Raw genomic sequence first — 15985 nt, 5'->3', positions numbered from 1 at the left:
AGAAATCGATGAGATTAAGTTTAGTCTAAAGGTTTCTGCATCTGTGAAACTATAGCCAATAAAGATTAAACCTATGTTGAAATCATTCGGAAACGAGAAAAGGAAGCAGCTCAGACAAACACACAGATACACAGACGGATAACTTCATTGCTCAGCACACGTCCAGTTGTGTCCATGAGTTCAGCAGGACTTGGAAAGGGAAAAGCACACGTCCGCCTTTACAGAAGAAGTCGTAGATCGTTTCTACAGTTCAAGTGTAAGAAGGCGTCACATCTGAACAGGAAGTGACATTTACAGCTATAAAAGCAGACGTCTAAGAACCAGCGCACATCTAAACCTTTAGACAATCATTTCAGCATTTAATATCTTAAGTGCAAACCATATTAATGCGACCCAAAGTGCCTGAGCGGCTAGCTTAGTGTAAGATTCACCCAATCTCGTATAAATCTGCCATGATCTCTCAAATTTCGCTTGCCTAAAAGAACTCCTGACCTAACAGACAGAGATACGTACAAATACACACTCTGAGTCTCTGTCTCGTGTGAGTGTGTTGAGTTTGGACAGCAGCTTGGCACATCATGTGTCCTTCGGTTTGGTCCTTTAAGGTCCCGGGACGTTTGAAGTCTCTTGTTGAGGTTGGGTTTTATCCTTTAGGGATTTTGCTGGACTGTGAGTTCCACATGCCTCTTTTAGAGTGATAGTAGTGAAAGAAGTTTCTCAGCCGTAACCGCTCGACCTCCAGGCCGCTCTGAAGAACTCTGAAACAGAGACAGATTCATTTCATTATCTGATTTCATTTCCTTTTCATCATTTATTAGTTATTTATAATTGAGCTATTTCATTTTAATATTTAATTTAAACAGTATTTGATTATATTATGATATAATAACAATATATTAAAGTATTATTATTTGACATCCCTGTCAAAGGTCTAAGTTAAATTCAATCAGAATTTTAATAATATTAATAAAAAATATTTTTAATTTATCATTAATAATATCAATATTATCACTGTACCTTACTGTACTGTAAAATATCTCAATTCAACATCATTTTATTAATAATAAATCATGTTTTATTTAACATTATTTTTATTACTAACCACAGCAATAATATTGACACTGTTAAAATATCTAAATTCAATATCATAATTATATTAATAATAAATACATTTTTATTTAACATGCTAATTTATTATGATTATTATTAGTATAATAATAATATTAATTAACACTGTCCACATCTCTTTCAATTTAATATTATAATTTGAATAATAATATTAATAATAATGACATTTATTTAACAACATTATTATTATTTATATTAACAATAATAACATACCTCTCTAAATTCAATTAAATCATAATTTTAATAATGAAAATGATACAAATAATTTAAAAATATATATAGAATAATACAGTCACTGTCAAAATATCTCAATTCAATATTATAATTGTATTAATAATAATTTATTTTATGTAACATATTATTATTATTACAATCAACAACATTAATAATGATAATAATACTACCAACAACAACAATAATATTGACACATTTCATAATTTTATTAATAATAACATTATTTTTATTAGTAGTAATAGTAGAATAATAATACAAATAATAATAACAAAAACAACATCAGTCAAAATCAATTTCAATTCAATATAGTTTGTAATAACAATATTAATATTAAAATACTTATTTAACAATTTTAATATTACTTAATATTTAATATTACTACTAACAACAACAACTACAAAAATAATGTCTGTCAAAATCTCTCAATTCAATATCACAATTATAATAATATAAATAGATTATTATTTTTAATAACAACTACAATATTAATGTGACTGTCAAAATATTTTGTCACATAATATTATTATTATTATTATTATTAGTTTTATTAATTATAATATTATTAATAATAATACAACATTGTTCATTGTCAAAATCAATATAAAAATGTTTATAATAAAATTAATAATAACATTTTTTATTTTAATAATAATATCATCATCATCATCCTAAATTGTGTTGGAAAAGAATAAAAGAATAGTATTCAACGTATTCGGTGTAAAATCCTTCTACCTGTCCAGTAGTTCCCAGTCCTCTCCTCCCCAGCGGTCCTTAAACTCCTCCGTGTTCATCCCACCAATCTTGTCAAAATCTGCTTTGTAGATCCCGAACAGGCCGAAGCCGTTCACTTCCCAGTAACCTACAGCGACAGAGACACGTGTGTTTGTCAGTCCAGTGTGATAGTGTGTGTGGTGTTTCTGCACATGTGTGTGGTGTTTCTGCACGTTGTGTGTGTGGTGTTTCTGCACGTTGTGTGTGTGGTGTTTCTGCACGTGTGTGTGTGGTGTTTCTGCACGTGTGTGTGTGGTGTGTGTCGCACCATCAGGCTCTCGTGGCGAGCTCCCACAGCCCAGTCTCATCACGATCGGAGCGAACACCAACTTGCCCTCCACACAGTGTTTCCTGATGTTCTCCAGGATGTTCAGAGGGAAGTGAATGTGCAGGTCACACAGAAACACGATACTGTGCCTGTCCTGCAAACATAAATCATCCCACACCAGAGTCATCTATGAATCACCAGCCACAGAATACACTTACGAACACAAGAAGGATCCTAGAAACGCTCTACACCTCGTCCCACTCGTCTCCGTAAACAGCGACTCACTGATAATCACACTCACGGAAATGCTGTGTCATGTCGGATTTACCATAAAAACGTGTTTGTCAGAGCCTTAATCTGCCTTTTATGAAAGTCATGTGAAAAACAACCGCAACAGAATATTGGTAGTAAGGAAACTAAATACAGTAGTGTCAACATTTGAAGTGGATCAAAACCTTTCATCAAAGTTATACATGAATTTTGAACAAAACCCATTCTTGTCTTAGGACAACTTTGATGAACTTTTTTGATCGTCTTCAAATGTTGACTACTGTAGTAAACGTTTAGTCTTGATAATGATGATGATGATGATGTTTATCAGAAAATTCGCATATCCAAAGCATTTTTACATGAAACAGGTAATTCTACAGGAACAGTTGATTTGCCGTTATGAGTTTTACCACAGAAATGAAACATTTCTGAAGATGTGGTTCGTTGAACGCTTCATAATTCAAGTTTCAGAGCATACACAGTGCAAATGCAAAAACAAAAAAACTGAAACCAAATTTTAATTTTGCATTTTTTTCCTCAGTTACGTAATCAATGGATAATTGAAAATTTCTCTCCTTTTTTTCCAATTTAACTTTTGATAAGTTGTGACTTCAGAAACGATCATTTAAATAAATTAAATATAACCGATTTTCTATCATTTTTAATATATTGTATTACATTTATGGGCTGTACCATTAGCAGGGGGTGGCTAACTGTTTTATATTGCGTGGACGTTGAGAAGAAGTTTAAGGATAACACAAAGGACAACTTTTTTTGCACAAAGTGCCATCTTTTTTTATTCTCAATAGACCTTATGAACCACAATCTTCAGAACTGTGTGTTTGAACTTAAGTTTGTGCGGTAGCTCTGTATATGTGACCAGTCACGGAAAGTAGGGACACAAGTCGGTTCTGGGGCATTTTGAGTTATTCACATATTCTGAAAGTGTAGTATTCAAGCTTTCCAACGATGTATAACACATGGAAATCTGATAATATTTGGAGAAGTTGTGGCCATTTGAAGGTAGGCACTCAAAAAAACTGAAATGGTAGAAATCTGCTTCTAAAGATTGGCAAGTTCTCACGCTTCTGGGAATGACAATAAGGCTCATTTACATCTCATTTAGATAAGTCATACCCCCTGTAAAGCTCCCCCGTCTCCCCCTCCCCCTGAATGTACCAATTCTACAAATTCTCTAAATAAAACATCTCCAGTTAACTGGCAGAGCATTCATTTAGTTCGTTTTTTAAATAAGATACTAGCGCTGAAATGTGTTTTTTTTTTTTATCAAGTGATCAAAGTGCTCGTTGCTGCAGCGATCAGTGGCGCAGATACAGTGTTTACTCGTGTGGCTCGCGCGCACACTGCATTGTATTCACTCGACGCGCGCTTCAATCCGTTGCGGATACTCTCTATTTGTTCTGTTGAAATAACAAAATAATTCAAACGTTTGCATGTCCCTGCTTGATATACAACCACTGATGAACATAATCGTTTTGAAGAGAGAAAAAAAACTATACGAGAAAAAAAAAACATATTCAAGGGCGGATTCGAACTCTCACACGGCTGGCGAACGCTCTACCACTGTACCATTCATATAGGCTACAGCTCATTAAACGACAAATTAAACCCCATTTTAACCCCATGTAAGCTACTATTTAAATCGATTGCTGGACATCGTAATGTTATTGGCGTCCATCTTCATTGAATTTTGAAATCAGATAGAGCCGGCCCGAGCGCTACATAATAAGTAGCCACGCCGGCAATTCAGTATGGAAATACACACCGACAATGACACGCCCCCTACTGCGTGCTAGAATCTCCGAAAAACAAGGCGATTTCGACATCAAAATGTACGCTTTTAAATATACCAATACTGCTATCTCAAACATGGAGAGGCTTCTTCGTGATACATCTCAACTTACAGATTCTGCAAAAAAACGAAAATCACCAATTTTGAAAAACCCCCGCTTCTTTCTCATTTTGCTCGAAAGTTGTGCTGCCGACTTGTGTCCTTGGTTTCCGTGACGGGTCACATATTTTCATGGCATCGCTGTTAAAGAGTAATTAGCTGGTGAAGTGGATTGACTTATCGTAGAGTTAATGAAAGTTATCATGAGCATTGTAATGTTTAAAGCGGATGTCATAACAGATGTCAGTAGACTATGAAGATTTTAAAACGAGCGGTTCGTTCATAAATTCTAAGATCTTTCCTTCATGCTGTGGAAATACAAACGGGAAAAGGAGCGGAGCTACATACGCTCTATAGTGTAATGCAGTCTCGGACAGGCCATCGGGAGTAGCGTTACACGGACCAGATGTGAACAGCTCTGAGTCTTAAAGGTATGAGTGTGTGATTACCTCTATGGTGTCCACACCGATCTGTAACCCGGCAGAACGCTCAAAGTTTCCTTCCCTTCTCAGATATTCATATCTGTGTCCAAAAAAGTAATTCAGATAGTCAATATAACATTACATTTAAATAATGTATATTAGTGTTTAAAATAATATGCAAATATATTAGATATACTAATGTAAATGAATGTAACATGTTAAAATAGTAATATATAGGGAAGGTTTATGCCTAATGTGTCAATTATGCTTTTTTATATTTATAAAAAAAACTATGTTAAAATTTACATACATTTTTAATGTAAAGATTAGGGATGCACAAGAAAGAGTCCGATACGATACATTTTTGGTACTCGCCGATACCGATACCAGCATTTTCATTGCATTCGTAATTTAAAGATAATATTTAAATGTAATCATTTAAATAAATAATTATTATATTATTTAAATAATTTAAATATAGCTTAATCGTTTTTTTTAAATATTAAATAATTGGCACAATAATCACACAACGTTTTCCTGTAAGAATGTACGAAACCACGTTATACATAAATCACGTAACAGTTCATGTTTTTACTTAGAATATAAACATATACTATTCTCCTTTACCCTCAAGTAACATTAGAACTTGGTGCATTGTTTTACTATCTTTGCTATTTAAATATCCAACCGAACTACAAACTTTTTAGCGATGTATATTCCTCTGCACGTATCGGTTTTTGGTATCGGAGCGCAGTGCAGTATTGGTGCATCCCTAAAGAGAATACATCAGGTTCAGAACTAGTCTTAAATAGTAGTCCAGTGTGTCAAAAATGTGTTAAAAGTAGACAAAATTATTACATTTATTTTCTCAATTAATGTGCTCATAATACTTATACAATATTTAGCAAATTGCTGTTTAAAATAGTTTTAGATGGAGTTTAGCACAAGACGTCAATTACCTACATATGCAAACTTCTATATATGAATATAGTGTACAAGCGTGTGTTTGTGTACCTTGGGACGGAGCTTTCTCTGAGGGCCTGTTCCACATCCATGTCTTCACTCTGGAAGTCCACAATGATGATGTTAAAATTGTTGTCCTTCGTCTCACGGTGCAGGAGCTCCATGTCTGAAATGAACTGCTGAACCCAACGAGCTTGATTCTTCACTGCAGGAAACATCAACAAATACATTATTATAATATTACATAATATTTATACATCAGTCATCTATCTAAACATCAAAGATCTAAACAAAGATTTGCTTTTTTTATTTGCGTCATAAAACAAGTCACTGGGCTTGAATTGCAAACAAATCTGTATTTATATGACATAGCTGTCACTAATGTTTACACTTCAGGCAAGGCTCAAATATGATCCTGCTGTTATATAAATGAAATTTATTTAAGGCTCTTGAGGTACTGAGCGCTTCATTTTGTACATTATGAACCTGTGGACATTTAAAAATGTAGTCCCAGTTGGCCGGTCAAGCCAAGACCCACATGGGTACTAGTGTTAAATTGTTATTAATAGAGTTTTATTAAACCAACATTTTTTTTTATCTATGAGTGAGTGTTATACAATATGGCACCATGCACGTGACATGCGGATGAAAAAAAAAGTATAAACACACACACACACACACATACAGGAGAGAGGAAAGGCACGATTTACTAATTTGTTCCCTAGTTTTAAGTAAATTGAGCACAAAATATAATAATTAGTTCCTTCATTTTACCAAGTTTGCATGCTTGTTTAGAAAGTTATGTCACATGTGGTCACCAATGTTCATGAAGTTCCGAGTTTTCGTTTAGGATTTATAGGCTTTTAATAGTGGTGGAACGGATCACAAAATCCACGGTTCGGATCATTTACGGTTTTTGAGCTACGGATCAGATCATTTTTCGGATCAGCAAAAAATGTATAAAAAAATTATATATATATATATATATATATATACTGTATATATATATATATATATATATACTGTATATATATATATATATATATATATGATATGGGTGGGTGTTACTTTGCTTAAAGCTAGAGCTTTGCTAAGCTCACTTGAATTTCTTCAATAACTACTACATCAAAAACTACTAGCCTAACTGATAAAGTTCACACATTATTTAAAACAAGTGAACAGTTAGTAATAAAATAAGAACAAATACACAAATTACAAGCAAGTTCACTTATGACATAAACAAGAGAATACTTGCGAGATGGGCATTAAGACATAATTTTGTGTTTATGTGTCTGTTCAAGGGCAAGGAAACGCGAAAGAGGAATCAATTCGGTGTTCGAGCGCTGTCTGAAACACGTGTTTCTCTCTCTCTCTCTCTCTCTCACTCTCAGATAATGCGTGAGTCCCGATTTGCGCCTCTTCTTCTGCATTTAAAATTGTTTGAATGTGTAATTGGCAAGACAAAACACGTCCAAATAATAAAGTTTCACTCTATAATGGTTAAATTTAGCAGTTAATCCTTGAATCACATGCGTGCCGAACCGTGGGGCCTGATCCGTACGGATCACGGATCAACTGCGATCCGTTCCACCCCTAGCTTTTAAATATATTCTATATATGCCTGATGGTTTATGAACAGTTATGAGCCATTTCATACTTTTGACCACTGTAGCGCCCCCGTCAGGCCGATTGGGGCGAGCCTTGGTGATGATGTAGACGGTGTGAGTACTACCAGCCCTCAAAGTTTCAAGTCTCTACGACATATGGTTTTGTCTGCCCGATCACTTTTAGGGGGGAATGCTGATCCTTGGGAAATTTAACAATTACAATAGGGTTTCAGGGTTTCACGCATGAACCCTAATAAAATCAAAAGCAAGAATGAAAAACAAACCAGGTCCCCGTCTTTATTTGATTTATGTTTTGTTTTTTTGCCGATATGTTTAGTTACCGTGACATAAGATACTCATTAGGTACATATTTTCAGAAAAATAGATATGCATTACTTACCTGGCACCACAAAATGCACCATTACATCCTTCTTCCACTGCAGCATCACTGGCTGGCACAGCAGGGGTTTGGCATACACTGTGCCCCACTGTGGGGTGGTGTGGGCCCCACGGGTAGGTACGCGAGATGCCGGAGCCGGTGGACTGGCGGCAGGGGAAGAGGGGGATGATGCTGTGACCCCTTCCACATTCTCCAGACTGTCTTCTACCCGGCCACGGTGCAACAGCATGTAGATGTACTCAGAAAGACGGACCACTTTACGGCCTCTTTCCATTAGCTCCAGTTCTATTAGGTAACGGTTCCCGCGAGCAGAGTCACGCCGCTTTTCTACGTTTATGATTCGGAGGAGAGTGTAAATCCTGGAAAAGATGGAGAAACAAAGATCAACCAATGGTTGTACAATTACTTGAAATGTGTCACCAATGGTGCATCTGGTTTTGGTTGGAAAATTCAAATATTAAATATGAATAAATAAGGTTCCCATTTTAAAGAGTAATTCCAGCAATTATCTGTATTGCTGAATAGCTATACTGAGAGCGGAAAAAGAATAAGAATAAAATAACAAAAATGCAACTACAAATATAAAATGTGGACACAAAAATATTCCAAATATTTTTCCAAATAAGATCCCAGCACACATTCACACTTGTCTGAATACTGATATTTTACAGATATATTGTGAATTAAATTTGTATGAATTGTAAGGGTTTTTATTTTCAAGAGTAAAGAGCCCGAAATTCTCATCCGAAATTTTTGCACTTTATTTTTGCACTTTTTGCACTACATTAAAAAAAATAAATACGACTTCACGTTGTGTCAATCACGTTTACACACTGCCTCCAAAACTTTCGTCAGTTGTAAACAAATTCAGATCAGGTAAAATTTTCTGCATTTTTCGCATCCGTAGTAAGCATTTTGAGAGGTGTTTTGACAACTCAGAGCCACCGTACATGTGAACGTCAAAATCCAGAATGGCGTCTGACAAGTTGATCCACTGTACAGTCCCTCCAGGATTTCGCAATTTTTGTGATTATTTTGCAGTTAAATTGGGAATTATGCAGGATCGCAAAAAAATGCGACATTTTGTTGATTTTGCGTTGTATTCAGCGATCGCGGAATCGCGAAAAACTGGAGGGACTGACTGTATGACAAACAAAGTGCGGAATATAAAGACAAAAGCATAATAAAAATATAAAGCAAAGCATCAAACTGAGCCACTTAACATCCTGAAGTAAACTTTGAATCGCTCGGGATAATCCCGCAGATCCTTGATAAGCAACTCTCATTCCTCTCTATGCAATCTCAGGATTGGATGGACCCAATATTTCCTCTTTCTTTTTATCTTTTTAAGAAGAGAGAGGACAACAAAATCATCCTCACTGCTTGAAGACTCCATTTCGTATTAATTGTATTGTATTTTGTATTAACGGATTAATTAATACGCATCGAACTCAGTGTGCAAGGTTTCTGTGTGGGACAATTTTTTAGGATGACAAATACGAAAAAAACGCAATCTCAAATTTCAGACTCAGAATGCAAGGATCTTAGTTACAGAAATTATCCATGTCGCCAAATAGTTGTAAAGTCGGAAACAATAAAAAAAGATGTGAATACAAATACAGTGCTATGCATAAGTTTAGACACCCATGCTAAAGTTGACTAAAAAGAGGAATAAAAAATCATCTTTTGGAAATTGAACTTAATGCCTTAATTTAAAAAATTAGGAAAAATCCAACCTTTAAGGACACCAATTTTCTTTGTGAATGAAAAATGTATCGTAAATAAAGAAATGTTCTTCCTTAAAATACAGGGTGCATAAGTTTGGACACCCCTGTGTGTTAAAGTCTGTGTAGAGAGAATGGTGTCGTCTTAGCGGCCCCTAATTTAATAACAAATGATCGTTGCGACGGAAGCAAATCAATCAAAACTAACTTTAGATGGAAAATAACTTAACTCTGCTATAAAGCCCAAACAATCTCTGTTACCTTAAATTATACGCTTATCTCTGTAAAGCTGCTTTGAAACAATCTACATTGTTAAAAGCGCTATATAAATGAAGATGACTTGACTTGACCCCTTTGTTAAATTCCCATAGAGGCAGGCAGATTTTTATTTTTAAAGGCCAGTTACTTCATGGATCCAGGATACTATGCATCCTGATAAAGTTCCCTTGGCCTTTGGAATTAAAATAGCCGCACATCATCACATAGCCTTCACCATACCTAGAGATTGGCATGGTTTTATTTCAGTTAGCCTAATAGCTGGTTTGATTTGCATTGAGAGATGATCTTATGGAAAGTACCCCATGCCAATCTCTAGGTATGGTGAAAGCTGTGTGATGATGTGCGGCTATTTTAATTCCAAAGGCCAAGGGAACTTTATCAGGATGCATAGTATCCTGGATCCATGAAGTAACTGGCCTTTAAAAATAAAAATCTGCCTGCCTCTATGGGAATTTAACATAGGGGTGTCCAAACTTATGCACCCTGTATTTTAAGGAAGAACATTTATTTATTTGCGATACATTATTCATTCATAAAGAAAATTGGTGTCTTTAAAGGTTGGATTTTTCCTAATTTTTTTAATTAAGGCATTAAGTTCAATTTCCAAAAGATGTTTTTTTGTTCCTCTTTTTTATGGGATTAATATCCTGCCATGATTCAAAACTGAAAATAAAGTTCTGAAAGGTTGAAACTAAGTGTTCGAAAACTCAAAATCTTACAAAAAACAGTTTTGCAAGATCGAAAAATAAGATTTGCAAAAAAAAAAAATCAAAATATCTCTGCAAACATTGTTGTTTTTGAGATTTCCTTCTTCAGAACTGCAACATTTTTTTTTACGATGTTGCGCAAACAATTTTTCAGAGTTTCAAATTTGTCAGTGTTCTCCCACTGTATTAGTTTGTTTTCCAGGGTTGAAACCTTGTAAATGGTGATCTGAAAACTGGTGTGCGAATGTGTGAAAAAAAAGTTTTGAAACTCTAAAAACAGTTTTGCAGGCTTGCAAAGTGGTAAAAAAAAAAAAATCTCTGCAAACATAATTTTGTTTTTGAGTTTTCCTTCTTCAGAAGTGCAACACTCTTTTTTATGGTGTTGTGCAATAATTTTTTCAGAGTTTCGAATTTGTCACTGTTCTCCCAGTGTATAGTTTGTATTCCAGATTTGAAATCTTGTAAATGGTGATCTGAAAACTGGTGTGCGAATAGGTGAAAAAAAGTTTTGAAACTCTGAAAACTGAGGTTCGAAAGGGCGAAACTTATTACATTACATTACATTTGCACTCCTATTTGCATATTATTTTTTCAGAGCTGAGTTTACAACACCCACTTTGCGGAGATACGGCCACACAGTTGCGAGCTTGCGACTCACGTGATTTGTGGCAGCGTTGTCACGCAGCTCTGCTCTGAAACTCTGAAACTCAGACTGAGCGAAAATGAAGCTTCGCAACTTCAGAAAAAGCCTGGAGGGAGGGCCGTCTGCTCTTGGCCAATGCTTTGCTGTGTGCTGACGTACAGTCCAGTCACAAGTCGTATTTACTGGAAAGGTGGGATTGATCGACTGCTCCACCAATGACGAAAGCCAAAGTATTCGTAAACTGATTGCACACTGGCACGTCAAAAGCGTGCGTTTCAGCCAACGCGCGATTTGCCAAAAGCGCGCGTTCTTAATGTGCGTGGCCACGGAAACGTGTGATCTGCTATTTAAAACGATCTGCTATTTTATGATTAATAAAAATGTTTTTAACCACTATTTTTAAGACTGCTCCTCCCTGACACCCGTGGGACACTTGCCATTCTACATTTATAACAATAATATCTTAGTCTAAACCTAAAGTAATCTTGAAAAACTACATATAATTTAAAAGCTTTCAGACTCTATTATTCATATTTGAAGACTAATTATCAAAATAAATGACAGCAGTAGTAGCCTGGCTAACGTCAGACCACACGTTATGAACGTGTAAACAGGTAAACCAAACAGGCAGTGCAAACGTGTGTGAAGTGTCCAAACAGGCGAAAAGAACGTGCTCGTTCCCTGTTCTCCTATCGCACGTCGAAGGCGTCATTGCTTGAGTCTGTCATGCTTTTGTCCCTATATGTGGTTTAGGACTCTTGTATTATCATTAAACCCAAGCAAAACAGCATGGAATTATCGATGGCAAATTTGACAGGAGAGGATTATAATCGGTGAGTTATTATAATCCAATAGTTATCATTTAGGTAAAAAGAAAAGAAAAAAAAGAAGAAAGAAAGAAAACAGACAGTTTTTTATTTCAGCACCTCGGACAATCCCCTAATCCCTTCGTTCGAGGCACATCTCGCAAATTTTCCAGTTGTAATTTCGGTAACAATTTAAAATAAGGTTTCATATATTATTGATCTTTGTTAATGTTTACAACGTTTACTAATTATTAAAATAAAAAGTTGTATTTGTTAACATTACGAACAGGGTACTAAAAGGGTACACTTCTCAGATTAGTTAAGTAAAACAAAGTTGTTAAATTAAATTTTAAAAAAGTTATGAAGTTTAAGTTTATGAACATTTTAAATATATAAAATACATGTTGTTTTTTATTTACAAACCATTTTCAACCCTAAAACTTCAAGAAAATCAGTGCTAAATATCTGGACAAGTTCTGGGCCAGATTTTAGGTTGATGTCTCAATAAATGAGCTTTAGGAAAGATTTTATTGTGCGCAGCAGTACCAAACTTTTCCACTAGATGACATCCAGACTCCACCGATGACTCTTCGATTTCCATATATGTTTTTTAGTGATCTGAACCTTATATTTCCATAGCCTACTATTCCAAATATTTATGAAGTAGACATCCTATTCAGAAATAGTTTGGGCAGAAATGTTAATATCTCTAAAACACATATAAAAATGTACGGAAAGAATCAAAGCGTGTTATAGTTTGCCTCCACATCACAAATGAAGAATCTATAGGTATTTATCTACTGCTGTAGCCTGGGTTTCCCCATGCTGCCTTGTTTTTCACGCTGCTAGGCAGCCTGGACACCATGGACCAGATTTTGAGAATGAGACGAGGTCTGACGTTAGCCAGGCTATACTGCTGTCATTTCTTTTGATAATTAGTCTTCAAATATGAATAATAGAGTCTGAAAGCTTTTAAATTATATGTAGTTTTTCAAGATTACTTTAGGTTTAGACTAGATATTATTGTTATAAATGTAGAATGGCAAGTGTCCCACGGGTGTCAGGGAGGAGCAGTCTTAAAAATAGTGGTTAAAAACATTTTTATTAATCATAAAATAGCAGATCGTTTTAAATAGCAGATCACACGTTTCCGTGGCCACGCACATTAAGAACGCGCGCTTTTGGCAAATCGCGCGTTGGCTGAAACGCACGCTTTTGACGTGCCAGTGTGCAATCAGTTTACGAATACTTTGGCTTTCGTCATTGGTGGAGCAGTCGATCAATCCCACCTTTCCAGTAAATACGACTTGTGACTGGACTGTACGTCAGCACACAGCAAAGCATTGGCCAAGAGCAGACGGCCCTCCGGAAATGTGCTTCATTTTCGCTCAGTCTGAGTTTCAGAGTTTCAGAGCAGAGCTGCGTGACAACGCTGCCACAAATCACGTGAGTCGCAAGCTCGCAACTGTGTGGCCGTATCTCCGCAAAGTGGGTGTTGTAAACTCAGCTCTGAAAAAATAATATGCAAATAGGAGTGCAAATGTAATGTAATGTAATAAGTTTCGCCCTTTCGAACCTCAGTTTTCAGAGTTTCAAAACTTTTTTTCACCTATTCGCACACCAGTTTTCAGATCACCATTTACAAGATTTCAAATCTGGAATACAAACTATACACTGGGAGAACAGTGACAAATTCGAAACTCTGAAAAAATTATTGCACAACACCATAAAAAAGAGTGTTGCACTTCTGAAGAAGGAAAACTCAAAAACAAAATTATGTTTGCAGAGATTTTTTTTTTTTTACCACTTTGCAAGCCTGCAAAACTCTGTTTTTAGAGTTTCAAAACTTTTTTTTCACACATTCGCACACCAGTTTTCAGATCACCATTTACAAGGTTTCAACCCTGGAAAACAAACTAATACAGTGGGAGAACACTGACAAATTTGAAACTCTGAAAAATTGTTTGCGCAACATCGTAAAAAAAATGTTGCAGTTCTGAAGAAGGAAATCTCAAAAACAACAATGTTTGCAGAGATATTTTGATTTTTTTTTTACATTTTGCAAGCTTGCAAATCTTATTTTTTCGATCTTGCAAAACTGTTTTTGAGTTTTCGAACACTTAGTTTCAACCTTTCAGAACTTTATTTTCAGTTTTGAATCATGGCAGGATATTAATCCCATACTTTTTAGTCAACTTTAGCATGGGTGTCTAAACTTATGCATAGCACTGTATATACAGTAATGTCTGGATACTGATGCTCTACCAGTTTATCTGAAACTAAAATACTACTATGAGCCTCACCCTCCATTGCGCTCATTGAGTTTCTCCATGTACTGCGAAAGCACATCCACCACTTCGCTCTCGGACAGCTGCAAGTTTCCAGACACGTTACACCGAAGATCGTTCCAGTCAGAGCGCAACGTCTCGAAGTCCATGCTGTTGACGGAAAACGTCCTCTGCCAATTAATGGCCTCCTCTGCCCACCCAGGCCGAGGCTCCACATCCTCATAACTATATTCCGATAGGCCTCCGTCCTCCTCCGGTTCAGGGTCCGTGTCTGGCCGCTGCTGTTGGGACTCTGTAATCTCGGAAGTGTGCAAGTAGGAAGTGACGCGGAGAGGTTTGGTCGGAAGCACGTTCTCGGAGGAGTTATTGGATGGAGGGGTGGGAGCAGGAGGAGGTCGAGCAGTTGTGATGGGCCTCAAAGAATGATGGTGTTTTTCCCAGACGCCTCGTATCCTCCGCTCAAAACGGCTCGGGATTGCTGCTCTGTTTGGGGCCGCGGGATTTTCCGCTGGCTTGCTGAAGTTGGGGCTAGCTGGAAAGACCTTGTTCTCCTGCAGAGGAGACCGGGCAAATAACTGGGATGCACGTAGAGGTCCTTTGCTGAGCTTTGGTTTGGCACTGAGGTTCACCACCTTTGTGGTTTTGCCATTCTGATACAGGAAAACGCCAGGGAAGACCTCTCTAGGATGGCGTGAAACAGGACTTTGCTTCTCCTTAGCTGGTCGAGGTCTTGTGACGTAAATTTTGTTGTCCTCCTTCTTGTGTTCCTTGTTGGTGTGGCTGTTTCCAGGATTGTGGCTGTTGTCATGAGCGTGGTTGCTAACTAGGGAAGGGACGGTGTGGGCAGGACTGCCGAGGATTTGCTTGGCTCGACTGTTGAGAGCTACCAATGAGGATTTCGGCGGGAATAACAAAGCTGATCGGCTTATTTTTGGAGAACGATCTTCTGACCAACCCTCTTTGAAGTCCTGGCGGTCTTTTTGAACCCAAGTGAGAGAACGACCTCGCACTACACTCTCACTTTTTGGTAACCCTACCTTAGCCTGATGGTCTGGAGTGTCTTGTTGTTCTACATTGTCTTGATGTTGAGCCCCAACCACTTGCCTTGCACTTGTGAAAAAGTGCCTGTGCTCTCTCCTCAAAGCGGGGTTGTCTGACACTACCTCATTTCTCTTCAGCATTGTGGGAACAGGCTTATCAGAAGTGGTTACGGTGTGACTTGATTGGCTAGGTTGGACAGTCTTCTTTGCTGACTGGGTGCCAACAAGTTGTGCTTCATCATCAGGATCTGCCCCCTCTTCTTCTTCAAGAAAATCTAAAGCAAAACACCAAAAACACTAATCAGATTCAGAACGACGATCAAAAAATAGATGAAGTAGATTGAGTCCATCAACACCCCTAAAGCGTCACAGTTACAGTACCTCGTCCTGGGTCGACATTTCATTCTGTAACATTAGGCAGTTTTGATTTATATGCTGTTTAATGTTTGATGATCACGTCCATGAGAAATGATTCTATCACTTGTTTCTGCTTCTTCTTCACCTGTGTTTTGATCAGGAGATT

At 36.8% G+C, this 15985-nt stretch overlaps 1 protein-coding gene across 1 annotated transcript in view; it reads right to left on the bottom strand.

The window, feature by feature from the left end:
• Nucleotides 1-306: 306 nt before the first annotated feature.
• The window catches only part of b4galnt4a (beta-1,4-N-acetyl-galactosaminyl transferase 4a), a gene marked incomplete at its 5' end in the record, with an annotated part of 208665 nt that continues 192986 nt past the window's right edge, over nucleotides 307-15985 (bottom strand). Inside the window, 7 exons of the mRNA XM_081355789.1 lie at nucleotides 307-758; nucleotides 2095-2221; nucleotides 2402-2555; nucleotides 5033-5105; nucleotides 6020-6173; nucleotides 7976-8334; nucleotides 14438-15737. Of these exons, the coding sequence (XP_081211915.1) occupies nucleotides 644-758; nucleotides 2095-2221; nucleotides 2402-2555; nucleotides 5033-5105; nucleotides 6020-6173; nucleotides 7976-8334; nucleotides 14438-15737 (2282 nt within the window). The 3' untranslated portion in view covers nucleotides 307-643. The remainder of the gene's footprint in view (nucleotides 759-2094; nucleotides 2222-2401; nucleotides 2556-5032; nucleotides 5106-6019; nucleotides 6174-7975; nucleotides 8335-14437; nucleotides 15738-15985) is intronic.

Source organism: Scardinius erythrophthalmus (genome assembly GCF_964197995.2).
Source record: "Scardinius erythrophthalmus genome assembly, chromosome: 24".
NCBI classification, from domain to species: domain Eukaryota; kingdom Metazoa; phylum Chordata; class Actinopteri; order Cypriniformes; family Leuciscidae; genus Scardinius; species Scardinius erythrophthalmus.
This window is presented reverse-complemented; position numbering and strand designations above follow the sequence as displayed.